Genomic DNA, 27,945 nt, shown 5'->3' with positions numbered 1-27,945 from the left:
GATGGTTTGGGTTAACTTGTTTTTTTCCCCTCTTCTTGACAGAAAAACAAACAAGAAATTAACAAGGAACAATTTGCCATGGAGGTCACACTGAACAAGTCCAAAGAATTTATTTCACATACTGAAGTATTTTGGTGAAAGAGTCTCTCTCTTAAAATTTATGTGCTAACACATTAAGTAATTCTGAAACTCAGATTAAGATTTTTACCCCTTGAGTTTTGTATTCTGAATGTCACTACACTTGAATGTATAGTGAAGTATCAGCATAAAAATCTTAGTGGGTCACTGTTTGCAGACTGCCCTTTTTTAATTTTTAGATTTGTGACTGCTACTAGAAAAGAATTATGAAAACTCAGCATGGTCCTATGAATTCAGAAGAAAGCAGTAATACACTACAACCAGATGGAGATTCAATGCTGTAAATTTGAGCATCTTGAACAATTTATCACTGAAAAACTAATTCTTACATTTTACTAAACTGTTAAACAACACTGTTTTAAATTACCTAACTTAAAAGGCATTTGTGATGTCTGATAAAAATTAACTGTAGACAAGGTAAAAAGAAAAACTAGATGCAAGTATACTACAGTGCAATGAATTATAAACATTTTCATTATCAACAGTTGTGAAAGATGCTACAACAGCTATTGACTCTTTCTGTTGCAAAAATGTTGTTATATACTTACTGTCATCAAACACCCCAGCATTTGCAAGCAGTAAAGTGATGATTTTAGGGTCCTTTTCAAGCTGCATAACATGTTTGCTTTCATTTGAAAGAAGAGTACATACATTAATTGCAAAGTCCACTTCATTTGGGAGTCCAGATAACAGTGAAAGCACCAATTTATTATAGTCATTTGGTGAGTTTAAGTCCATAGACAGCCCATAGCTTTGACGAAGGTAATCTAAATAAGAAAAAAAAACAAAAAAAAACAAAAGAAAAACCAAAAAACCAAACATAAACCAACGTTTTCACAGCTAAACTAATTAATATTCAGATGATACATTAAGCAACATTATTACGAATGATAACTTTTTAAAAAGTTTAGTAATAAGGTATTTTGGGGTTTAACAAGTTTTTACAGTATTCAATTTATTTTTTTCCATTAGTCTTTGGCCAAAATGCTGAACACATTCTACTTAGCTGTGTACCTTTCTAGTTAGATATTAATTCCTTCCTCATCTCCAGAATGCAATACTGCAGTATGTTCTCCCAAACAAAAGCTTTGAAAATGCAAACTTTAATTAAAGCAGTATAGAATTGTATGTAATACAATTTGGAGTCGCTTTCTACACAACGAATTACACATCTATTCCACAGAGTCCACCAGCTTCCGATTTGTTTATTGGTTCAAGACTGATACTTTGTTCTCTAAATTACAATGGTGTTGATTCTGGCTCCTTACGCATGTGCTTTATCCTTCAGATTTTAAAGCTTAATTAATCGTACACTCAATTCAGGTATTTGGCTCTGTAGAGAAATGACTGATGTGACAGAAACACAATCTGTGAATTTTCAAGGTATATTTTTTCAAGACAACTATTTAGCCCTGCTAATTAGAAAGAAAAACATTTGTAAAGAAGAGAAACAGCTTTTCTTATTTAGTTTTGGTTAACTGTGGAAAGGTTTTTGAGTCTATTAAATTAGCAATTTGAGTGACCTACAGATTTGATGGTTTTAAAAATACTGTAAATTTATCTACACATTTATTTCCGTACCCTGTCAAAATACACACACGCACGCACACACACACATATATATGTATATGTATGGAAAAAAATAGCACTTTTTCCTTAAAAATTTACCTGACACACTGTGTTGCTGGTAGTTATAGGAAGTTGGAATTGCACCAATAGGAAGTTGTGGCTTTGGATTGCCTGGTTGTACCTCATCATCCTCCTCCCCAAAATGATGGACTTTTTCATACTTTTCTAGATAACTGAAATTTAGGGAAAAAAAAAAAAAAAGAAAAGAAAAAAAAGGGTTTTGAATATATGTAGCACAACTAAATCCTTCATCCCCCAAGAGCTGAACTGCCAAAGAAAATAAACTATACAAACATGGAGATTTACTGGATACAATAGTCAAAGTGGTATAAAACATAAATGTGAGTCACACTGACACTAGGTGATACAGAAAATGCAGTTATGTGGAATTATGGATTTAGATATTAAATTTCTTCACATTTCTCAACAACAATCCCTACCTAAATTGCAATCTGTTGAGCCCTCTTGTGACTAAGTCCATTTTACCAAAATCAGTTTTTGCTTTTGCCATCCAACTCTGCAGGTAGAAGCATCATAAAAATTAATCTATGCAGATTACCAATACACATACTGAGGTCAAGTCCAGAAAAACACTTATTTCTTTTTGCCTGACCTAAAAAGAAACAGTATACCAAGCCCTAGCAATTACACAAGAGAATTCAGGGATACGGAGGGCAACAATTCAGGATCAGCAGTTCTGAGCCATGGCTGCAGCTAATGATTATTGGAAATACCTCTGAACCCCTTAAGAAAAAAAAATGCTGATATACCGTACACAGAATGGACTGCAAGCACACAAGTTATATATACCAAAAGTAAACAGTCAAACAGCTTGGTAAATTAATTATATCAATTAACAGCTAATTTAGCATTAAAAACCTTAACTTTCAGAACTTTCTGCAGTCCAATATATAATGTCAACTCGAAAGGCTAACTGTAGCCTTGACTTCACACTGACATGTAGCTGCAAAACCCTTCATGAAATTATGTCAAGATCACAAAGCTACCTAAATTTACAAACTTTCGTTGTGCTGAAAACTGACAATTCAAGTCAATTAAATCATAATAATAACGTTGTATAATCGGGAAATCATTTAAAACACTTATCTTACTCTTTGTATATGCTAAAAATATTTAATATATGAGAAAAAAATACAAGCTTTTGGTATAATTTTTGTCAGTAGACACTGAAGTCATTAACTCATGGTGAATCAGAAAGATTCTAAGAAAACAGTATTCTCATTGACCTCTGGTGAATATTTCACATGCATTAAATTAGTAATTTTTTCATGAAATGAGGTATCAGTGACATAACAATCCCTTTAAAATGTTAGCAAATACTTTTTTTTTTGGTAAGAAACTGGTACATTCCAGAAGAAAAGAAAAAATTTCAGAGTTAATAAGGCATATCATGGTGTACTGTATCACATGCAACTATGATTTGTGTCTGACTAGCACTTCGGATATTCCAAGTACTATATATGTTATGTGAACCACTGCTATAGTGCCCTTCTTATTACGTAGACTCTTGCCTGAATTAAGGAGTCAGCAAAAATCTTCCCTGCACTATCATTTGCGTTTAGGGATTTTAACAGACTAAAAATTACATTTAAATATGGTTGGTTTTTATCTTTAAACTAAAAATCCTCATTTATGCAAATTAGGTTCCAATTTAAAATCTGCAAAAAAGTAAAATCTTACAAAATTGTTTATAACTTTTTAAAACTCATAACCCACTCTCCTACCCACAGGTTTTTTAATCTAAATCCTAATTTTTCTCTTCCACTACATTTTCCTTAGCCTTTTATCCTATTTCTTTCCTTTACCTTACATCTTATATCCAAAGATCAAAACCAAATACAAACCATAGTTTCTATATGACAAAAGGTGATTCTCAGCATATGAGCAAAGACACTACTCCAAGAGGGAAAACTAAAAATAGAATAGTACACCTCTCTTCTAAAGAATTTATTTTTTGTTGCATTGAAATGGTCATTTAAAGAGCCTGACCTAAGTATTTATACAACTGTTTTATTCTTTTATTTCCTTCTTGCACTATATCAGGGAAGTAATACCATAGCTTTATTCTGCTTTATTATCTGCTTTCAGCTATTCAAGCTTTATTTTTTAAAAATCATTTCCTTCCAATATCAATGAATTGTTAAGCACTCCATAAATGAACGTTACCTTGCTGAATATGGCAATCACACACACACAAAACGATAAGATGTGACCATTTCCATTTTCTGTATTAGCATTTACTTGAGAACTTATTAAACATTTTAGGATAACTTAAAAAAAAAAAAAACAAAAAAAAACAAGTACAGGGGTTTTTAGGGGGGTTGTACATACTGGAGAGCATGTTAGAGCTCACTTTAGAACCATGCTCAAGCTCTGCATGGGAGATTAATATTAAATATAGTAGGGGGTTAAGCAATTTAAAAGACAAATACAGACACCGTGGAATAAAACTGATAAAAAGATTTTAAAAAGCATGAGGCTGTAGTAACATAGCCAAACATCCAAGTGTATAATCAAAAAATGAATGCCTGGTGAATAATGTACCATGCAGTCTTATGAGTCCCATGACTCCACGCATTCTAAAGCGTATCTGTACTGGTTTCTCAAAATAGTCATGCAGATAGCCTAACACAGCTTAAAAACAAGGTTTACTGGAATAAAACACCCACCTCCAATTGTGAAAGCTAGAAATCCATGGGTTTAAATAATCTAGAAAGTATTTTATTCTTCCAGTGGCAGCAGCATTTATTTAAGACTCACTGTTTGGAACTACGTACACCTATGTACTGACCAGCATCTCTTCCCTATTCTGACCACTCTGAACCCAGAAAATATTGTAGTGACTACAAACTGAAAAGGTACCAGTGGCTTATGTACTCTGTCAGGCTAAATTCCCACCTGTACGCATTAGTGATTGGTATTTTAAAAGAAACTTAGTAGTGGCTTCTAAAATACTGAGAAAGAACAGAGTTGTGCAAGATCCTGAACTGGGTGAAAGTCTAGTAGTATGCAGTGCCACAATATTTCCAATTTACCCTGGTGCAAAATGAACCATGGGAACAATTAAAATACTTTCAGTTAAAAACACTACTGCTCACTGCAAAAGTCTAGTCTTCTGTCTGCTACCAGCATTTGTTTGTTGTCTTTCAACCAGTTCAGTAAATCACTGAATCTGTCATCATCACTGTCATCGTGGTTTGAATGAGTTTGTACTGTAATTGAGGTGATCAATGTTGAAAAGATGATTTCACAAAACTAGTCTCACTTCTGATATCAAGTGACAAGGAAACCTAAAAATCTAAAACTGATCTTTCCTACACATGCACAAGTATACGCTTTGCTTTGTAGTCCGATGAGATCATCAAAAGACGTTGAAATTGAGGAAAAGACATGTTGAGGAAAAGATATGGCCTTCGCAAAGTCCTGAATCAGATTAATAAAATCAATTAATCAGGTAAGCCAAACCTATTTAAACAGAGCCTAAATATATGTGCATTTGTGATCAAGACCTAAAGGAGCAGGTCAGAGACAGCTTGACCTTCCATACTTCTGACCATCCAGTCTCTCACTCTTCAGAGAGCTCATTTAGCAAACAAAGAGGATTCTAGGTTGGCTTTCCACTGATTTTTCAAACTGAATACTGGTCAGATGAATACTAGAGCTGATGTAGGGGAAACAGCAGGTGTACACAGCTGAGGATGGCAAGATGATGCTGCACATGTGCGATTTCTACACTGGCAGAAGCTATGCTGCCTTAGCTTGTCTAATGGGACTTCAGCAGCAGTGTGGCTCTATCTACTTTCCTCGTATTTGTTGGTCTGAGTCAAAGCTTAAGCTTAGCATAAAACACCTCCATTACTGAATATAAGATTTCACAAGAATATTTATAAGATGAAGTAAAAATCTCTATACAGAAATACACATAGTACCTAAAATACAGTTTGCAAATCTATTACCATCTTTTTCTGAACTTGTCCATTCTACCAAGAATGAATAGCTATTTAAGCATTTAAAAAAAAGTCTTATGTATCATAAAATAATCCATGTTGTTTCATACTTTAAAATACAAATACTGAACCTTATGCTTTTTATTAAAGCCATGTCCCAGCAGAGCTGAACAATATGAATACCATAGATGTGCTCCTCTGTTAATACCTACTTTATTAAAATGTGTTAAAACAGTTCTGCCAAACACAGAAACCCTGAAATTTCAAAATCTACTTTCCTTCTTCCCTCTCCAAACCCAAATAATTACATTGTTTTCCACTTGGTTTGATTAAGAAAATGGGGGCAGGAGGGAAGAAAAATTTTATGTATGAATTAAAAGACCTTTGCAAATTACAACAGTTGTAATCTTTTTCAGCGTTGACAACTCTCACAAAGTTCTCACAAATGTCTTACTAAATATTTAATAGGAAACCAGTATTCAAATCAACCTTAAGTGATGATCTAATTGTTCCCTATGCCAAAGCAAATACCAACTTTACTTTCTTAAATTCTCAGTTCTTTTTGTTGTTATTCAATTTACCGAAGTTCCACTTCTTCAAAGAGCACTCCCTCTTTCCTATTTCACCCCAAGTTTTGCTGAGGAAAAAACCAAACAACAAAACAAACAAATGAAAAAAGCCCCATAGCAAATAGAACGACCTTCTACACCTCTAACACATACACTTATTACTTTTAAGATACTGCTCGTTTAGAGGGAGGACGCTTCACTATTGCTATCAAGTTTAACAGCACTGTATTACTGAATTTCAACCATAATAACCAGATCATATTAGACTGCTTTACTATGATTCCTTTATGCTACATAAGCACCGACTGTTTACAGACAGTTGTACAGACCTCAATCCTCCAAACCTCCTTTTGTTTCCTGCAGAGAGAATGCATGACCTGGAATTTTAGCGTCGAGAAGAAGCTTTGTAAATTAGCTTGTAAATGAGCTTTACTAGTCTTAAATTCTAATCTTACCAGTCTGGCATACAGCTACTATGCAAAGAGGAGAATAGTTATCATAAAGACAGGTCTTGGTCTAAAGATACAAGAAATTTAAGAATAATAAAACAGAGTTTTTCTATTACTGAAAAACAGTTGTGCAAAAGCTCATAATCAGATAGTTACAAAAGGCTAATCTCATGCTTCAAAACAACTTAGATCTGTAGCTATAAACTAGAAATGCATACTTTGATCACAGAAAAAGGTTTTTAGGAATTCAGAATGCTTCCTTAATTTAGCAAAGTCACAGGCGGTATACATCAACAATACAGGTCTCAATCTTCCAATCTTCTCTTTTAATTTCAATGACAACTGAAATTAGGCCCTGAAAGAGAAAGATGCAGCTAATATGTACAAAAAAGAACTCAACTAACTAAATGAAGGACCAGAACAAAACTACTAATGAAACAAGCAATGTATACGGGATATAAAAGTTTCAAAGTCATCTGAGGAAAAAACCTAACTACTATGCTGAAGCCTTGGTGAGAACGGAGTAATGAGGGAAACTGCCTTCTGTACATAACATTGAAAGGCACTCCACACTGTTAGCATGGCATCTTGAACTGGTGATAGCCCAGTGCACACACGATCCAAAATATTCAAGAAACTGAAATGCAATGAAACCCAGTGGCAATTTACATCCACTCCCTCCTTTCAGCTTGGATCGCACCTCTATTCTGAGAGGCTGAATTAAAGAAAAACCAGCCAAACAAACAAACAAAAAAACCCCCAAAAACACGGAACACCACCCGCAGGAAAAAAAAAACCACCACAAAACCAAAAAATGAAAGAAAAAAACCCAAACAAACAAAACCTTAACACCAACACAACAACAACAAAAAACCCAAACAAACAAATAAGCAAACAAAAAAAAAAAACCCAAACACATGCACATACCTGGTGAATAGCTAGAACTACAGGATATGCAAAGTACTGAAATAAGGGAAAATACATGGGCAACCAGAGACATGTGAAGTCTGGCTACTTTTTGAATGGCAAGTGATTTCAATGCTTCCTGAAAACTTGCTTCTTTTAAGGATCCCTTGAGTTGGAAATCAAAAGATAATACCCCTTTGAAAATCAAACTGACATATTACACATTCTGTTCCTGTGACAGAACTTCAATAAGTCATTTTGTTTCATTCAGTTCCATGAGAAAATAAGTTCCGTGAAAATAGCTAATATTTTTGTCCATTAAAAATACTTATTTAAATAACAACACAGGTTTTTATTCAGTCAAGTTAGTTTCAGGCTTGTTTTTCAGATATTTGGGGGGAAAATACCAATGAAAGTAAGTCTACACTAGACACAGCTAGTGGCATGCAGAATTTACTATCAACAGGAGCCCTGAATGTGCTTACAGTACACCGCCACTCTCAAGCTAAGGTTTGGGGGACATTTCTGCTACCTTCTGAATCTGCTTCTCATGAAAGTGGAGAATTTGAATAAAAAAGCATCTAGACTTTCAGATTATGATGGTCTCAGATTAAAAATTTAGAGTACACCACATACTCTCTTAGCATCTGTCAGCCTGTTTTGTGTATTGGTATAAAATATCTGGTTTATTTGGGTATTTTGGCTCCCTATACCGGGACACAGTAGATTTGCCAAATACATATATCAAGCCAGTGCCTGGCAAAACAGTGATGCAGCATCAACCACCACAGTCCAACTCCCAATTCCTTACCTTTGTATTAGACTGAAGGACAAGCAGGTACCATTCCTACCAGAGCTCTCCACCCGATCTTTCTTGGAACTGTCTTTTTGGCAGCATTATTAGCAAGGGATTGACAACATGAACTTGCACCAATTCTGTTAGCTTGAACATCTTCTGTTACGAAGCAAGACAGACATGCTCTTCCTGCTCATTCTCTTGCATCCCCTCTCCCTATCTGCAATCTCATCAACAACAACATCCTAAATAATCACGAGACAAAATCCTTATTGCAATAAGGATTTCCCACTACTCCATATTCCAGTTTGTGTCACCCTAAGTGAGAATCGTTGCATACTGTCTCTTTGCACCTAATTTGACATGACTGTTACCCTGATCTGAAAGACTAAGGAATTCCATGGTGGCAACGCTATGCCAACTAGAAAATTTTCAGAACAGGGGTCCATGCTTGGGTAAAACAATAAAAGTAACTAAAAATATTGGAGGCAGCAGGGGGAAACAACATGTAAGAGCTACCTATTATTGTAAGATTTTGAACTTAAAAAAACCAAACCAAAACAAAAAAAAACCCTCTCAGACTTCCAGTAACATTCCTCCCCAATACACGCAACACGCTGGTACTTGCACTCAGGTGTGGTTTACCCAGTTGTACACCTAACTTCTTAACAAGGGACAACTCGTTAACTTGTGGTGCCAATCAAAAGCTGCAACCTTTTTAAAAAGCTAACATCTTTATCAGACAATCCATTATAGTCCTATATAATGAATCTATGCCTCTTACAGTTACTTGAAAATCCATTTATGAATCCTAATAGCAGGCAGTATTTTAATCACAGAGAAGGCTGTTTCTCAGCAGGGACAAAGCGCTTATGCTCGACTCGCCTGCTGCTACTGCACACAGCAGAGACTGGTGCCACACTCTGGAATGAAACTCCTGCCTAGAACTTAACGAAGCTGCTGCTGCAGCTGCCCCAAGTAATGATCTAACTCATTTACTCATCTCATAGATGTTTGCTTACAAAGCCCCTGTCCCAAGAGTTAACCTAACTAGTTCCTGGAAATATGAAACTCAACAAACCGCTTCAAGGCTCTGCTCAAACTTCTAGCATACACCAACAAGCTGCCTCTAACTTGATTTCGTATCAGAGTGTTTCGCCAGCGCCATCGGCAATCTCTTCAGGGCTTTCTCCCTTGGCGCCGAGGGCACGATGCATTCCAATTCAACGCTTACATCATATTATTGTCAGAACTGATGCTTGCAGCTGAATCCTTCAAAACAATGTTTGTGTGTTTTCCATCTTCATGTTGTCTAACTCAGAAACTGAGTATCTCACATATAAAACACCCAGTGAAACGCTCCACATATGACCCTCGGCAGTACTTGTTTGATTTCTGGCTTACTGTGACCCCCTAGTAAGACAGGCTGACAAATCAAGACTCTTAACTCCGTACCTGGCCAGCTTGCCAGATGAGTAGGGAACTCCATCAGTTGTGCTTTTCAAACCTCTGGCCTGGTGCTCCACTACGTGGCTGCAGAACACTGTCCTCCCGCCTGGGCTGGCCTGTCCGGAGTCAGTTCCCCCGCAGCCCCATCTGACCACAGGCACCATACCAGGGACTCTGCAACTCCAGCCCCTACCCTGACATCATCCTGTTACATGTTAGGAGAATTGTGAGCAAACTCAGAAGGCCCTGTGCAGATAAAACTTCATCTAAAACCTTTGCACAGATCCACATATAAACTAGGATTAATAACATTTTGTAAACACAGGTTACATGAGACTACGCAGTAGATGGTTCAATTTGTGGTTTGCTTGAAACTTGGTTAAAAAATTCTTAACCTACCAAGAAGCCTTTGTAAACAGAAAAAAATCATATACATGCCTTCACAAAGTACTGAGTATTTGTTAAGGCAAGATATATTATTCAGCGTTAGAAAAAGAAGTGTAAAATTCATGAGCATTAGCAATACTGAAAGTTTCACTTTGTTAGACATTACAACAAGAAAAAAATGCAATGCTTCTAAGTAAAAAAAAAAAAAATCATTCTAAAGTCACTGAAAATACATTCTTAATATCTATGAGAACACCAAGAGGAAAGAAATTAAGAAACTGTTTTATGCTTTCACACTAATAATGCTCCAGTTTAGAAGGAAAATAATAGAAGACATATGCCAGCCAACTAAAGTGTGTATGCTGGAGCACAGCTTCAAAAAACTGGGGTGGCTGAGGGCTGACAACACAAGCCTCTGAAGAACTGCACTACCAGGAACTCCAACAGATTCTGGATAAATACACTGTGTAAATGAGAACAGGAGAAGAAAACAGGTATTTTGACCATCTCTAAGTTAAGAGGAACTCTGTGTTATTACAGAAGGAGGGGAGAGGGAATAAAAAGTCCTAAAATAAAAGGCAAAAGTTTCATTCACCATGAAGATTTGTTAGCCAAAATAGTAGCTGAAAGCAAATTTAGTCCTCCTCCTACTTCTACATTCCTTTAACTTTCCTCTAACTCTTCTTAAATCCTGTGGCCAAATCCATCAGAAGGACTGCATGGGAAAGTTTCCACACAGCAAAAGCAGTGGGCCCAGTTGACAAAAAGCCTTGACACAGTTAAGCAACTAAATTCTGGTCTACTAGGCTGTAACTGACACCAAAATGCATTAACACCTGCTCTTTTGAAATTAAGATATTTCACTTAGAGGCTTGTTTTCATTTATTTTTAAATTTAATTTAAACTGAATCCACTTGTGATCCACAGCTGCAGTCCACAGTTATTTTCCAGGACTAACGCTTCTACTGCATTCTCACTGCTTGCCAAAAACAATTCAAAACCAGCATCACCTCTTACTGCTTCAGCAGCTGTTTCATTAGATCTGATGGGCTTCACATCCAGGAATATCTGAGCTGTACCATTATTAATAGTATTACTTCTCCACTCTGTATCTGGGAATTAACTTTTCAACAAAGGCAATTCCCAGATGTATTCATCTTACTAATATCATAGTCATTCTGTTGCCATCTAGGATGACAGCTCATCAAGTCGGTCAAGTATTACAGCAGTCTGCGTTCAGCTCTTCAAACAGAACATCAGAATCCTGCAGATTTTTTGCTATCTTCATAACATGCTCGCAAATTCTAGAAAAAACACAAAGTTTCTCTATTTTGAGATACAGTCTACAGTACCACCTGACTTTCCCCACAGTGCCTGAACACAAGAGTACCTGAATGGCCAAGATGCACTAACATAAATGGTACCACGTTAGAAAGCACGGTAGGCACGTGCAGGAAATTGTAACCAAGCATTGTGCGGCTTGCCCAAAGCAATTCACAATAACATACTATCACCCACGCCAGCCATCTAGTTTCAGGCAGCCACTGAAATCCCAAATGCCACCCACCACATTATGAAGGGCTCTACAACAGTTGTCAGTGTTCCTGTAGCCACTGCAGAGCTGGTAGTGATACGTCTCTACTCTGTAAGATGCATTGTCATACAGTAATAATAATACTTTTAACTAAATACAGCTTCCTACATAGCGTTAGTTATACGCAGCATGTCTTGTCATGTCTGTGAGTCTGCACAGAATGTAAAAACTTGTGTTCAGTGAACACTATTTAGGTCACTAAGTCAAGTGTCAAAGTAAATACTAAAAAAATCACTTGTAAACATGCATTCTTTCACAAATACATCCTAGCACTGCATGGTGTTTTGATGACAACCAACATGTTTATCTTATAAGTGTATTTAAAGAGGAAATATTTTTTTAATATATACATAAAAGAACACATATTTATTTTAACAAAATTCAGAACACAAAGTTATCATTCCTACACAGTGTGATAACTTGAAGCATGTTTTAAAGCTGGGGACTTCCATTAAAAATAGTGGCTCGTATTTTGCCAAATATTAAAGCTAAAAATCTAGTAGTCGCTCATAAGATTAGAAACAAGCAAAAAGTACATTAAATATATTATGGGCTTTGATCACCACAGATTAAACTGTCCTGGTTTTGGCTGAGATAGAGTTAACCTTCCTTCTAGTAGCTGGTATAGTGTTATGTTTTGGTTTGAGAATAATGTTGATAACACACTGATGTTTTCAGTATAAACACTGCTTAGCAACAACAAAGTCAAGGATTTTTCAGCTTCTCATGCCCAGCCAGCAAGAAGGCTGGAGGGGCACAAGAACTTGGGAGGGGACACAGCCAGGACACCTGACCCAAACTGGCCAAAGGGGTATTCCATACCATGTGACGTCATGCCCAGTATAGAAACTGGGGGGAGTTGGGCCAGGAGGGGATCGCTGCTCGGGAACTGACTGGGCATCCGTCGGCGAGTGATGAGCAATTGCATTGTGCATCACTTGTTTTGTACGTTACAATTCTTTTATTATCACTGTCTTTTTATTATCTATTATTGTTGTTGTTATTATTAATATTTATTCTCTTCCTTTCTATCCTATTAAACTGTTTTTATCTCAACCCACGAGCTTTACTTTTTTTTCTCCCCAATTCTCTCCCCCATCCCACTGGGTGGGGGAGAAGTGAGCAAGCAGCTGCATGGTGCTTAATTGCTGGCTGGGGTTAAACCACGACAACAACCAAGTGTTCCACAAGTATTTCTTGAGAGAAGCAACTGCATACATAAAGACATTGTAATGCAAATACATGTGTAGACATTTAATGTATATTGCGTACAAAGTTGTGTAACTTTCAGAATGGTGAACACAAGTAGTTGTTAAATTGGCTGGAAGACCTACTGACTCTATAAAGCTATATAGACAACAAATACATAATTAACTATATGAAGAAAACTATATGCATTATAAACAGGTATAGATTCATTTGCCCACTTATTATTATTTAACTACTATGAAACCTAAATTAAAGATTTTTGCTTTTGTTTCTTTTTTTTTCCCCCACTTAATGCCAAAAAAAGGAGAAAGAAAGATACAACATTCTGTCAGTGCACTGACTGAACAGTTGTTCTCACCACAGAGAAAAATTCTATGGCAATTCAGTCTTAGCTTTTTCCCCAAGTTCAGGATGCAAACCGGCCTTGTAGTACCTACAATTAAGAAGGTGATTCCATGTTGTCTTTAGTTTACAATTCCATTACCAAATATGTAAATAGAGAAGGCTGGTATTTGCACAACAAAACTAAGAACCATTCCCTTGTGCACTTTCAAGGACTTCATTAATGTTTTTAGAAAAACTAGACCGGGGTTTTTTTTGTATGCGAGAAGTAAATTCCTTAATTTTCTGCCTGCTAGCTGTTACACAAAAGTTATTCACACAGCAATAATGCCCTGAAAAGAACTTATCCTACCAGGAATTTCCAGTTCTTTGAGTTTCTCTCAAATCATTATATATAACACAGATATCTACAGTATTACAGAAGGTAATAGTCACTCACATTGTGTTGGCTATACAGAATAAATTTCTCCTATAAAGGCATAATCTAGCATAATATCACAATATGCGAATGGTCTCACACCACATACTTATGATTACAATTACACACTCAAACCACTTTGCTAAACTGGAATCTGTCTCATCTGCAAAGACTTGCATACTTCTTTTCAACTGCAAATACTTATCTTGCATGTTTCTGAAATTTAGGAATATTACACATTTTTCAGACTGCAGTGAAAAGACAAAATTACTCTCGGGACTTAAAACACTAAAAAATTTATAATATCTCATATTTGCATATTTCATTATAACTACACCAACAGAAATGTTGCTTATGCATGTTATTCAAACACTTCACACAAAACACAGCAGCTTCTAGAATGAGGCTTCAAAGTCCAGACTCTGCACAGGTAAAGTACTATCTTAATTGTTCAAAAATGGTCCTTTATCCCTGGCCTATTATTAATGCACACTCTTTGCTACATTCTAGCACAACTTTGACAAGAAGGGCCCATAAGGTTCCTGTAGGAAGCCTCGTAATTAGAAGGATATTATACCAGAGAATAGTAATTGTAGATTTAAATCTCATGAAAACAGCAGTCTAGAAATAGGTTTTCTAGATTTCGGCAATTGCTCCAGACACCACAGTAACCATTTCCACAATCCTTCTTTCAGCCTTGTTCAGCAGTTACTAAATACAAGCATAAAACACAGAATAAAAAAAAAAAAATAGAATTTGGTAATATCTAATGCTTGTAGGCTGTTTCTTAAATTTACTAAGTCTACAAGTCTTTATTAAAAATACATTGCTACGCCATTTTTTCACCTCATGTAACTGTAATTTCATCATTAGATTCTGCACAGAATTGGCAATTTTAACAGTTGCGCTTCTCTGCCTTCATCTTATGAATCAGTCTTCTCCTGCAATTAAATCTATTTACAATTTCTCTGCTAATCTGTATTCCACACTTCGACCACATAATCAAAGCAAATGTATTAGTTTACATGGCCCTATTTATGTGGTAAATCAAACAAAAACATGAAAATTAATTAATTCTTGAACACTTTACCACGTGGATCAAATTTTCATGAAAAAAGTGAGAATGGAATAAAAAAAAAAAAAAATCTGAGTAAGAGGATCCTGCTGGGATTCTGCACAATGGGAACATAAACTCTTTAAGTTCTACATGGAGAGGAAAAAGCTGCCTTGGGAGCAAGTCCCTTCTTTATCTCAAGTTCTCACTAGAAATTAGTTTTTAAGAAGGAATGCAATCTGGCCTTCATAAATATATTCAACTTAAAAATATCTGTATGTTTTAAATAAACACAAACATATCCAGACTAAAACTAAAATAATAATGACTAATTTTACATCTTTTGATCACTTAACAATATGCAGTTATAGGGCTTAAAGTATCCCAGTGTATTCTGAGAATGCAGCTAAGTACAAATTTAGAGATGATGATAAAGAGGTAACCTATCGATTTAGCTGTCTGAAGTTGTAAAGGCTACACATCTATACTAGTAAAATCAACACTGCCGTGAGCATTCCCATGCATGGGAATGAACTGCCCGTACTACCACATTGTTAGAAAAGGGCCTGAAACAGTTTCTGTCCAGGCCAATTAGCATTCTTTCAAGCAATTTAAAGGCACTGTTCAGAAGCTAGGGGGCCATTCCCAGAAGCAAATTTGGATATAGCTACCCTGTTTTGGGGCTAGGAGTATGGACATGAGCCATTTTGTGTCAATTAGCCTCAGGCACACTTAATTCACTAATATAGATATAGCCAGAGAAACACTGAATGCTACACAGATGGCCTCTGGCTTAACACTAATTCTGCATGGGGAAAGCTGAACGATAGATAAAGTGTCACTCCTTCGGAGAAGATTTTAAAATTACCAGCGACATAATAATCGTGAAGAATTTATAAGCATTTTCTTTTTGCCTTGTATAACTGTAATGTAAAGCCATTAGAATATATACAAAGATAAAAGAGAGAAAACAAAGCAGTACGATGAATACAGATAAAGCCCAAAGATCAGATTTCCTGTTGGGAAATACCCATCTCCGGCATTGAAGATAATAATTGCAAATTGCTTTAAAGGCAGAAGGAAGAGAAATTTTGAATATTAGAAGGAAAAAAAAAAAACAAACCAAAACCAAAAAACCAACAACCCTACTTTTATGCTGTTGTGAAATATGTAGTAAAACCACTCAAAACTCTTAAGCTTATTTAAAACTGAGTAGACAGATACTAAAAATGTGTTGAGCATACTGGAAGACAAATTGTATTCTTTTATAGGAAGGCTAAAAAATAGAAAACAGTATTAATAGTATTCAGATATTAAGTATTAGAAAAGGTTTGGAGGATATAGAGTCCCTGCTGGTGGTGTGGGGTTTAGAGGAGATAAAACCTGATCCTCCACTGTGGATTGACCAGCCTTTTCAAATCCTGCATAAACCCAGTAAGGCTTATTGTATTGCTATTATTTTGAATGGAAATAATTTGTGAGAAGAGAAGTGCTCTGCAATTAACACACTGTGTACCTTTTTAAGAGGCAGAGAGTAGGTACTTCTAAGACTGAAAAAACTCCATTATGGAAAGCAACAAATTCACATTATGTCTGTATTAATCAATATATAGGAAAGTAAACAATCAGTTTTCTAGTAAATAATCTAAACATTATCCTTCTTTTTCCTCAGAGCCTTCTACACCGTACATAAATTCTGAATAGTACTAAATGCTACCTTCAGGTTGGACGTGGCTTTGAGCAACATGACCTAGTGAAAGATATCCCTGCCCATGGCAAGGGGGGTGGACTAGATAATCTTTAAACTCAAACCATTCTATGATTCTGTATTATTCCAGTATAAAATAACTGGGTTTGTTCCTTATGCTTCCTTCACCTTTCCACTTGACTATTACAGTGCACAGTATCTGGTCAAGACAACCAGGTTTTTAGAAAACCTAGCTATAGGTTCACAATACTGTACTTACACAGAACACAGACGCTTTAATAAGTTTCCAGCTAAGACCAGCATACAGTGTGCAGGTCCTTTTCTCTAAGTACGCAGTATTGTGAAACCAGGCTACCTCCGTGTCACCTAATCTCTGGACATGTTTGAAGAGTCTTTGGGCCAGTGAAACCTTCTACCAAGAGGTAGAGCTCATTTCTACAAAAGAGCAAACTTTCTCAGAAATAAATTTCAGAGAAGAAAGTAAATCTTCAGTATTTTCTGCTCACATGTAACATCATGCTTTGCAGCAGCTGGGAAAGAAGTAAATCCTTAAGTAGCATAAAAAGCATTAATCCAGAAATAATATCCAATGGGAAGATCATGATAGCAGTAACAAACCACATACAACACTTCGCTTTAAGAACTACCTTAAAGTGATCAGAACTTACTGTGATGATGGCACTACTACTAGAACTTAACCTGAATAAAAATGGAAGTCCTTTGGGATTGTTTTCAAGAAAACTTACAAAGATGTCTCTTAAGGATTCAACCTTTTAAAGTCTTGTCTACTACAAGGAGAAGCTTAAAATCTGTCCAGCAACAAAAGAAAGGGGGGGGGGGAAGGGAAGTGGTTTTCTTCCTGTCTCCTTCCCCCCCCCCCCCCCCCCCCCCACCGCTCTAAGAATCTCTTGAGCATTGGGTTCTCTCTTCACATGTTGCCTTCTATTAAGTAACAATCAATTCCCCTTAATCAATGCCATTTTTCATTTGTTTTTCTCTCTTTTGAAAAGAGTTTTCATAGAAGAGCCTACAGCAGTAAATATTACTAGCAGCTGCAGTGTGGCATTGCTTGTTTGAAGACTCAGGAATACAGACTTTGAGTTACATTTTTAACTCCTTTAATGAAAATCAAATTCTGAAGAAACGAATTTCCTTTTGTTTACCCTCTGTTCCAAGGGTTAACAACAGTGCCTGTACGTATAAGAACAGAACACTTCAAAGTGAAAACGCACAGGACTTGTGATTAAATCAATACAGGTATTTTAGCTTTTATTTAAACAAAAAATGTTTCAAGATGACTAAGATCAAGATTTGACATAATATTTGCACACACAAAAGAATGGCCCTTTTTATAGTGATTTATTGTCATAATACAATTATCTGCTTTTATTTCAGATTATGTAAAGGAAGAAAAAAACATGTAATTTGTATTTTAAGTATCTAAAATATCTAACACATCCTGAGGTGCATTCAGAGATCTTACAAATTAAGAAATGGCACCATATAAGAACTCAAGTGTTCTCAACATCTTTGACTACAAAATTTCTAGTGGAAGTAAGGACTGAACACATTAATTTCCTGTTAAAAACAGGTTTCCTTTTCTTTGACATCTTCTGCAAGTTCCAAAGAAGTAAACCACAAGTTAAACACCACTGCACTCAATCTTATGTAACAACAGGTTCTCAAGTCTCTATTTACACTGTTTCATAATAAAACAATACTATTATTTCAATACACTAGTATTCTTTGCCTGTTTTTAAGCACACAATCACCTTTTTGAGGGTGAGTGGAAGTGGCAAGGAAATGAGCACTATATAAAAATTATTAAACTCTAAAATGACAGTTTTGAAACTTCGGTTAGTTATCTATTTGGTAATGCATGAGGTTTACTTGAAGCTGAAAAATGTTCATGAATAAACCACTTTCAGTGTTTTTATTTTTAGAAACATTAATAAAAACACAATAAAAGTACTCCCTATAACTAAAACAGAATGAAAGACATGCCGCCCTCAAAATAAAAACAGGTCTGCATAACATGTAAATAGGGCCAACAACAGCACTGATGAAATTCATTACAGTTGTGGGTCATCTCTTCAGCAAAATGGTGTTAGCCTACCCCTTTCATTAAATTAGGTCAATCGGTATTGTTATTTAAGAGTAGGAAAGTACTTAAAAACCATGGATGGCCTTCCTATCATAAGGATCACATTACTTACAATTTTCATATTTTACATTCTACTATGATAGCATTAGTTGTCATGTTGTGCTTCATTCCTATGGCAGTAGCCATACCAACTCATTTCCTTTTAACTGGGAAAAAAAAAGGTCATTTATCCATTTTACACAAAGAAGAAGTATTGTTTAAGAAACAGCATACAAATACACCAATCCACTAGAAAAGAAGAGGGAAATTTCTGTTTTCTAGGCTGTTTGGTTTGGGGTTGTTTTTTTTTAAATAATATTAATACAAGAAGCAGAATTTCAAATTACTTCTCAATAATGTACTTTCAAGTTTAATCTACGCTGCATCAAGAAACAGCAAGCAGTTATATTACTTTTTAAATGTAAGCACTTATTGTTCATCATGAATGTCCTTACAAACATAAGGGTCTCCCCCACTACATGAAACACTTTCATCAATAAATTCAGAAGATTGTATAGTACGAGTCTTGAAATGCATGAAACTCCCTTTTCTAAATTCAGCCTGCAAATTTAATAGCAAAATAAATAAACATAAAACCAAGAGGTCCTACTTAACAACCTCAAAACCCATTTTATCCAACCATATTTAAATCAGGTTTTTTAATTTTTTTTTTCTAAAAATAAATCAATCTAAAGCTTAGTTACAAGTAATATTTGTCTTCATTAAAGATTATGCTTACTATTACTTATTCAGAAGATATGGATAATAGTAGACAGCATCAGTGAAGTGCATCAAGAAGTTTAATTCATGAAGAATTGCTTATTTTTCAACTATATTGAGAACTTTAAGAAAAAACAGCTAGTTTCTGAGTTCATTTAAAGTTCATAAGTCAGAATGTCACACAATGCTTTAAGAGCAACATTATCCACCTGAAATAGAACTGGAATGTTAACATTTTACTTTTTGCACAGGCATTTTTTCCACTTTCTCTCTAAATAATTTTGGTTTTACCCTTCCTACCTGTTGTCATGAAGTACATGTTCTTCATTCAAAACATGCACCGAGTGGGAATTTAAAAGAAAATGAAAACTTGGTTTTCCTTTTATAATTATGAAGAAGAAAAAAAGAAAGGTAGGCGAATAAAAGATGTACCAGCCCTAAAACATGTTGTCACATTTTCAGATCTTCAAAGGTTTCTAAGGACCCAAACAAGTAGATGGGTGACAAGTAAAGTCTTCACAAGCACGTAAACACTTAGGCATCTGCTTCCCACCGATTTCAATGCAAGTCTACTGAGGTGCTAGTGGAAGATTATTACTTAGTATCTCCTCGTATCATCCAGTCCAACCATCAAGCATGCCCACTAAACCATGTCGCGAAGTGCCTTGTCTACACGCTTTTTGAATACCTCCAGGGGTGGTGACTCCACCACTTCCCTGGGCAGCCTGTTCCAATGTCTGACAACCTTTCACTGCAGAAATTTTTCCTAAAATCCAATCTAAACCTCCCCTGGCACAACATGAGGCCATTTCCTCTTGTCCTATCACTTGTTACTTGGGAGAAGAGACTGACCCCCACCTCACTACACCCTCCTTCCAGGTAGTTGTAGAGGGTGATCAGGTCTCCCCTCAGCCTCCTCTTCTCCAGACTTAAACAGCCGAGTTCCCTCAGCTGCTCCTCATAGGACTTGTGCTCCAGGCCCCTCACCAGCTTGGCTGCCCTTGTAAATTGCCTTTGAAGATAGGAACTGACAAGGAACAATTCATAACTCACCAGCTACGCTTCAAACTTCCCTCACTTAGCAAGTTAATTTTTAAGCCAGAACATGTCCAGATTAAACTGACTTTTTCATGTATCCAGTATATCTAAGGTACTTTTTACTTAAAGACCAGAAATTCCAATTTTAAAACAAATACAGTGTGACTAAAAACATTAATAGAAGTTAGTAAATTAGAAATGTCTTTCAATATTTTCTAACATAAAACATTCTCTCTTAAAAAAAAAAAAAAAAAAAAAAAAAAGGAGGGAGGGTGGTTATTGCACTACCTAGCTGCTCAACTAACTGTGCTGATACACCATATCCTCCCCACTGGAAAAAGAATTATCACATTCAGGCACACAATCAGTACACAAACTATTGGAGCAATTACAGAAGCCACCAACCTCTACTGGAAATTAGCTTACCCAAATCTCTGCCAAGTAAATCCATTCCTGCTTCAGGCAAAATTACTCAGGTTAGCTCAACCACTCATTTAAACTATTTATACTAACTTGGCTGATTTTGCCTGCAGAAGAGCAGGAAATTCTCCCAATAAACTGTTTGTCCACCTCTGCTGCAACTTCTGAGTCCGGCAGAAGTCAGCAGCAAACAGCTGAGAGCAGTGAAGTTTTAAATTGTTAACTACTGTTTTATGAAGTTGTCCAACAGCTGAAATAAACGGGCCGTTGTACTACCATCAACAAGGTATTTACAAAAGATTCCTCAGGTTAGCAGGTTGTAGAGGGAGCAGTACCCACCAGCTGGTGAGGGGTAATGATCGGCCAGGACAGGTTTGACTGCTGATGTCAAATCCCAAAGAAGTCTGTCTACGCCCTCAGAGTAAAGGCCATCTTGCAATTCCAAATTACTGTCACAAACAGTTATAGTTAAATTTTAAGGGACAGTGGGTTTCACCGTCATTTTTCTTGACTATTCTCAAATCCATGTCTTACACAAGCTGTGCTGCATTAACCTTGACCAATATGAGAATGGGCTACAGCCTACGTGCAGTTTCAGCACCACTTGTGCAAGCTGCCCTTGGTCTTCACCACCATATATGCAACCGTTTTTTGGGGTTTTGTTTTGTGTTGGTTTTGGGTTTTTTTAAATGGACCAGAGGCTCTAATTCATGCCCCAAATGATCTGAACATTTATTCTGGGTAGCTTCCTTTGGGAAAGGATATGGAAAGTATTATTAATCATTTCTAAAAGTTTTAAGCTCCTGGGAGCAGGAGCATACCAGATGAATTACAACAAACTTATGCAAGATAGACAAGCAACTAACTACATTTCTGAGCAGAGGGTTTTTACAACACATGGATGTGGCCACTATAGGGAAGAGATTATTTTTAAAAAGAAAATGAAGTACCTTTAGAACGACATGTATCAAATTAGATCTTATAAAAATAATCTCACATGCAAGTATTTTGTCATCCTATAGGAAGACACAAAAAGAATTTGAAGAGAGGAGAAAAATTAGAAGAAAGGGATTTAAGACTGTAAAAAAGAAGTATGGAAGAAGGATGCTGATTTAGGAGGTCAAATGAAGACTGGGAGAGATCTATACTCTCTTTCTCTTAAACACACTAGGCTTATAAGAAGGGAGAAAGAATATCAAGAAAACAAATCAAAATTAAGTTTCCTAAAGTCAGAAAATACAAAACGATATAGAAAATCACATCCAACACAAGGATAAAGCACTTTGCGATGTACATACGTCCTAGAAGAGCTAGGTACTGCTCAACTGGAGTAGCTTATCGAACATAAATCTACATGATAAAAATGTCTCGCCAAACAAACCTCCAAATCTTTTCAGGTTTGGAAAACTACAAAACAGACTGATGGCAAAACCTGAAGTTAACAATGATTCCAAGTAGCTTTTATCACATCTCATGCCCTTCTGGACTATCAAATTTAGTAATATCAAAGGTATATAGTTTTACAAGTAACTTTTCAGCCACAGTATCCTTGTAAGCAGTTGCTCATCCCTCCCAGCATTTCTGCTCAGTCCTGCAATCCCCCAGCACCATCTTCTGTCACATGGCATCGTAAGAATTTACGGACTATACAGCGAACGTGATCAAGCCAAGAAATTTCTGAGTTGTTTAAAATAATTACTAGGGAGCAATAGAACATCTGCCAGGATATTCTCTCTATACTTTCTCCGCCCCCAGAAAAGACAGGAAGGAGGGCCAAAGGATTTCAGGAAACCTTTCTTTAGCCTCCTGTCTACAGTTTCAAGCTTGTATTATCCTCAAGATGTTTTTTAAGTAAAATAACTAAAAAGTTTAAAGTGTCAGCATGATGAAAATATATTGTTTCATTTCAGGTTTACAATTGCTGACTGAAATTAGGAAGTGATTAAAGACAACTTCAGTAATTTCATGATGCAACAAAAAAACCCTGTTATAGCAGTGATTACATCATCCCTGCACTGTTGCTGCCTATGGCATGACAGTGCTAACAGACTGAAACGGTACATAAAGAAACCTAAAACTTCAATTGTTTTTATTTTTAGCCATGTATACATCAAAATGGCATCATATTATGAAATACTGATATCCATTTAAAAAAAAAGTGAACATTACAAAGGCAGAATTCAGATGCTATTTTACAAACACATCAGTGAAACAGCCTTAATTTTGTGAGGAAAAAACATGTTAAAAGGGAGCACAAAGAATAAATACACGTTTCACTAACAATGCAAAAAGATGTAAAATATGGTATGCTATTGTAACATACAGTTCACTGCAATTACAAGAGTGCTTCAAATTTGTTTGACCTCACACTGGGCTAGGATCAAAAAAAAGCCTGTGACTAATAGCCTGTGGCTAATCTAGTAACAAGGGACTATGACTAGCTAATTAGCCATTTCGAGAACAAAAAGATAAGCAACAACTTACATTCAGTAAAAAGTTTTAATTACAAGCATGCCATACAATGCAGCCCCTACCATGAAGTTAAACTGAAGATGTAACTTCAGTATCACCCATATTTGTCCAAAGTGTCAAACTTCTTCTTACTACCAGATCCGTATCCCTAGAAATTAGTGAAAAAATAGGAAGCTATACCTGTACCATACCTGTAACTTTCCTGTCTTAGAAGTCCAACACTTTCAGACTTGTCTACACTACAACTAGACTGGCCCTTTCTTAATCAGGGTTTTAAACTGTGACGTTTAGCAGGCATCAAATTGTGCAACAACGTTAGGCACGTTGTACTTTAATACATGCAAGTACGTTTGTCAGATATTGACCTGAGTTTTAGACTTAGACTGAACATACTCAAGTAAAGTGCTGACAGACATGCAGCAGCAGATAAAAATCAGACAATTGAAGCTGTCACCACTCAGCCACCTGCCCCTCCCTTTTGATAAATCTGGCTGTTCCTAAATGAAGGCATCTGATGCACTCCTGAATCAGCTCATGAATCACTGCTGCTCTCAGTCCAGTGTATTCAAGGAAGCAGAGACAATTTTACCTGAAAATAGTTAGGTGGCTCAAGAGCTTATTCATATGCACATCTGACATCACCACTTAGAAAGCGGGGCAAACATAACATAATAGCTTCATAACAGCAATAGCTTCAGCCAGCTGATTTCTGTCTATTATTACTACATGTCTGCCAGAACCAATAGCCTCTGAAATCTGCTCAGAAAAGGCCCTGCTAGTACTCATTTAAACAGTACACAAGCAACGCAGTTTGGTTTTATGCAGATTATACATGTTGCACCACACATCTGTTACGTGACCTTGTGGACTACTTAATTAGTGTAACTTCTAAAATTGAGCAAGCATAAAACTCACTCAAGAAGTATCAACTGCAGAGAGAGTGCAGCCAGCTCGCCTTCTCCAGCTCCTTCACCTACAATTTCTAACACAGTTTCACCCTATGGAGTCAGGAAATAACAGATACAGCTGTAGTTTCTTACGAAGTTCCTTCCTTAAGCCAGAGGTTTTTCCGAACAGGAGGTGCTGCAGCCCTGCAGGGATGTCGGTACTCCTGCAGCAGAGTCACCACCTCCATCCACTCAGCCAGGCTGCTGCCCACACAGTAATTAAACTACACAGATGTGGAGGCAAAGCTTGTGCTAATTTGGCACAGGCCTCTTCAGCATCAACAAATTCAGGCAGGGGGCAGGGTAGGAGCTTAGATTTTCCACCTTAGTGTGTCTGCAAAACCTACAGAAAGGGTTGCATCAGCAACCTACAGGGTAATTCACCCTTGACTATGGCACTGGCAAGAGAGGGAGCAGTAGGAAGATGAGCTATCCCCTTTATAAAAGCACGATTAGGATCCAATCTAGATTTATCTCATAACTTTGTCAAATAACTTCAGTGTGACACATGCTTACACTGGCTTTTGTTGTTACTGGGGGGTGGTGAGTTGGTTTTGGCTTGAACTATTTTGTTTTATTTTTAATTGCCACAGCAATAGATCCAACTGAGTGGATGCTATTAAAAAAAAATAATTTATAGCCATGTATTTATTCCCATTGACCCTGACTTCGTGGGGCCTTAGAAGGATCATACCACTTTAACTGTTTTATTACAATACAGCCAACAAACACACAACTGAAAGATGGCAGAAATTAAAATATTAATTAAATAAAAGCCAATTTAGTCACATCTCTAAACTGCTCTAAAAATACTTTATTTGGATTCAAGTAAAGGATTTAGACCTTAGGCATTCCTTTAATGACATGGAAACCTTTAATCGGGTTTTCTAACGTCTCACTATTTTAAGATCCATCCTTACATAGCTTGGCTTCATTAATTAAAACCAAACCAAAACAAAAACCCTAATACAGGCTAAGAATTTATAGCTGTCACAAAAATTAGCAGTTAAAATTAAGCTGTACCTCAACTTACTAACTAGCCTTAAAAAAAACCCTCACTGATTGTTTTATCTTCAGTATGCTCTTACCTTGGCTCATTTATTACTTGATAGCCAAAAGTGCAGAAAAACCATGTATTCTGCCTAATGAAAAAGTATGTAAGACATCAGTAGTTGTTAAAGCTTGTTATCTACTACACTCCTAAAAATCAAAAAAAGCCACAACCATGGTCTCAAAAAAAAAAAAAAAAAATCCTTAAAAACACGGCCAATATATTTGATTAAACAATCTACCAAGCAAACATTTCCTTAATTAGCTGTTCAATGGAAGACCTGTTAAAAAACAGTCTTTATCACCTTTGGAGTTCAAGCATAAATAAAAAACACTCTGTGTGCAGAAATCCATATCGAAAAATGACAGGTTTTTTCTTCGCCCTCACTTTTTTTTATTTACTAAGACGATAGAATGTGGTTCACAGCAAACGAGGCAGATCTAACTGCAGCTGCTCTATTGATACTTTCCCCTGGCAACTCATTACTGCTCCCTCTGGTGCCCATCTGACCCTGTGTTAAGCCCTTTCAACACACCAAGTGGCAGAAATATATTTTTTTTCCCCTCAAAAGTGCTTAGGTGTGTATACACGAGCAGAATTACATGTGAATGTGCACATAGAGAGATTTCTTCACAGTATAGTGACTGAAGCAGCTGAATTTGGGGTCAGAAGAGCACTGAAGCTGGCACAAAGGAGGATGTGACAGCAAGAGCCAGAAGTTAGATCAAGTTATGCTGCCTCAGACAAGCTTCTCGCGTTAGGGTAAGGCACACCTCTCAGACTATCCCATCTAAGAGACCACTGCCATCTTTCACCCTCACTCCTAGCTGTGCTATACCATCCTACTACTGCTATACTACTTTGTAAAGGCTATGACATGCCAACTGTTTATTCTCCAACTCAAACCTACTCACCGGAAACAAACTGGCAATACCCTGCCTTTTCTTTCCTTCTTGGACTAGTTTGGGGTTTTTTCCACATTAATAAACTTCATCAAATCTCGGGCGGTGGGGTAAAAAAAAAGCGAGAGAGCGAAAAAATAAGCGGAGGGAGCTCACAGCTATGGACAGAAAGAAGCAGGAGCTTATTCTTTCACCACTGGTAACCCATTACATCACTTGAGCTTTTTTGTGCAACTCTTTCCTAGATAACAGTGAGTGTTATTTTACTTTCAAATATCTAATAAAGATTTTCAAATTAAGCATGAAATACGACCTATCTAGGAAATTCTTCTGATCCCTCTCATCACCCCAATGTCAGTGATGGGAAGTTTGTTACCAGTTTTCAAGCACTATCGAAAATCCTAAGTGATACAATATGCTGGATACGAGCATTATTTCACAGAACCCAAATTTAAGTGCTGAAAACACCCCTGTGCAGTCCAAACTAGAACTTAGAACACTTCTTTATGTGAACAGTAATATCCAGTAGCCAAAAGCATGGCAATTTGAAATAGCAGATGTGATGCTACAACACAGAAATACCCTTGATGATACCCTGGCTTGTCCCAAAAGAAAACTGAAGTGGCCTGGGATATCGTTAAGTCCGACTTGTACGCAAATGATTTATGTCTTTCTCTTAACAAGTCACAGTAGAAATATCTATACAACAAATATATAATGCAATATCTAATTCGTTAATCAAATGGCCTTTGGCTACAGCAGTTTTTGCTAACAATCTCTACAGGCAAGCCAGATTATGAGCATTTTTCTATTACATTGAATACTACATAGCACGACTGTAGCTCCTAGGGAACAGCATTAGGATGACAATAATACAAGTGGCATTTGCTTGATATATATCTAAACAAGACAAACATAACAGCTTAAAATATTTTTATTGCAGACACGGCAAATGGATCAGATTTCATTCTATGACTTGCAACTCTACTCACAGTTAAAAGAATGCTACTTAAATATCAACCGTCAGCTGGGTGGCTGTATTTTGGCTAGTCGTTCAGAGTGTAAAGAATTTAAATACTCACAATTAAGCTTTGATGTTAACACCCTATTAACTTGAATGGAAAAAGTTCACTCCTACAGTACTGTTGCCTGAGTCTAGCTATTGACGCAAGGCTCAGTGAATTTATTTAATGAATGAGAAAGGGCGGGGGAAGATATTTCATTCTAGAGAATAAAAATAAATAAAATAAAATAAAGAGTGAGACAGACCTAGATTTTTTTCCTAGTTGGAATCTGATGATTCTACATTACTTTACCATTAAACTGATCCCATCTAATTTTGTCTCAGGTGTTAAACGCGATGAGATAACACAATTAAACAGCCAAGTGCATATGGAAAAATAAAGTTAATTGTCTGCCTGTAATAGCTGCAGCAGAAAATAATACTTACATGCAAAATGCAGATACTTAGCTGAAGGTGTCAGAAATCCTTAGAAAAGACTGCACCCTGGTGGAAGATTTGTTAACTTGCTGTAATATCTGCTTGGTAAAGCAGTGGTTTGTAAGTTTTTGTTTCAAATCTAGGATTTTAGTAGTAAGAAAATATTTGCTAAACAAAATGAAAGCCCTTCAAGCA

General features: G+C 36.4%; 1 protein-coding gene across 1 annotated transcript in view; it reads right to left on the bottom strand.

The window, feature by feature from the left end:
* The window catches only part of ARID2 (AT-rich interaction domain 2), a 106,314-nt gene that overhangs the window by 43,046 nt on the left and 35,323 nt on the right, over positions 1-27,945 (bottom strand). The window contains exons 4-5 of the mRNA XM_049813624.1: positions 1,807-1,940; positions 687-905 (exon numbers count right to left, since the gene is read on the bottom strand). Of these exons, the coding sequence (XP_049669581.1) occupies positions 687-905; positions 1,807-1,940 (353 nt within the window). The remainder of the gene's footprint in view (positions 1-686; positions 906-1,806; positions 1,941-27,945) is intronic.

This window comes from Accipiter gentilis, chromosome 11 (genome assembly GCF_929443795.1).
Source record: "Accipiter gentilis chromosome 11, bAccGen1.1, whole genome shotgun sequence".
NCBI classification, from domain to species: domain Eukaryota; kingdom Metazoa; phylum Chordata; class Aves; order Accipitriformes; family Accipitridae; genus Astur; species Astur gentilis.
Note: the sequence above shows the minus strand (reverse complement) of the source record. Positions and strands in the feature narration are given on the sequence as shown.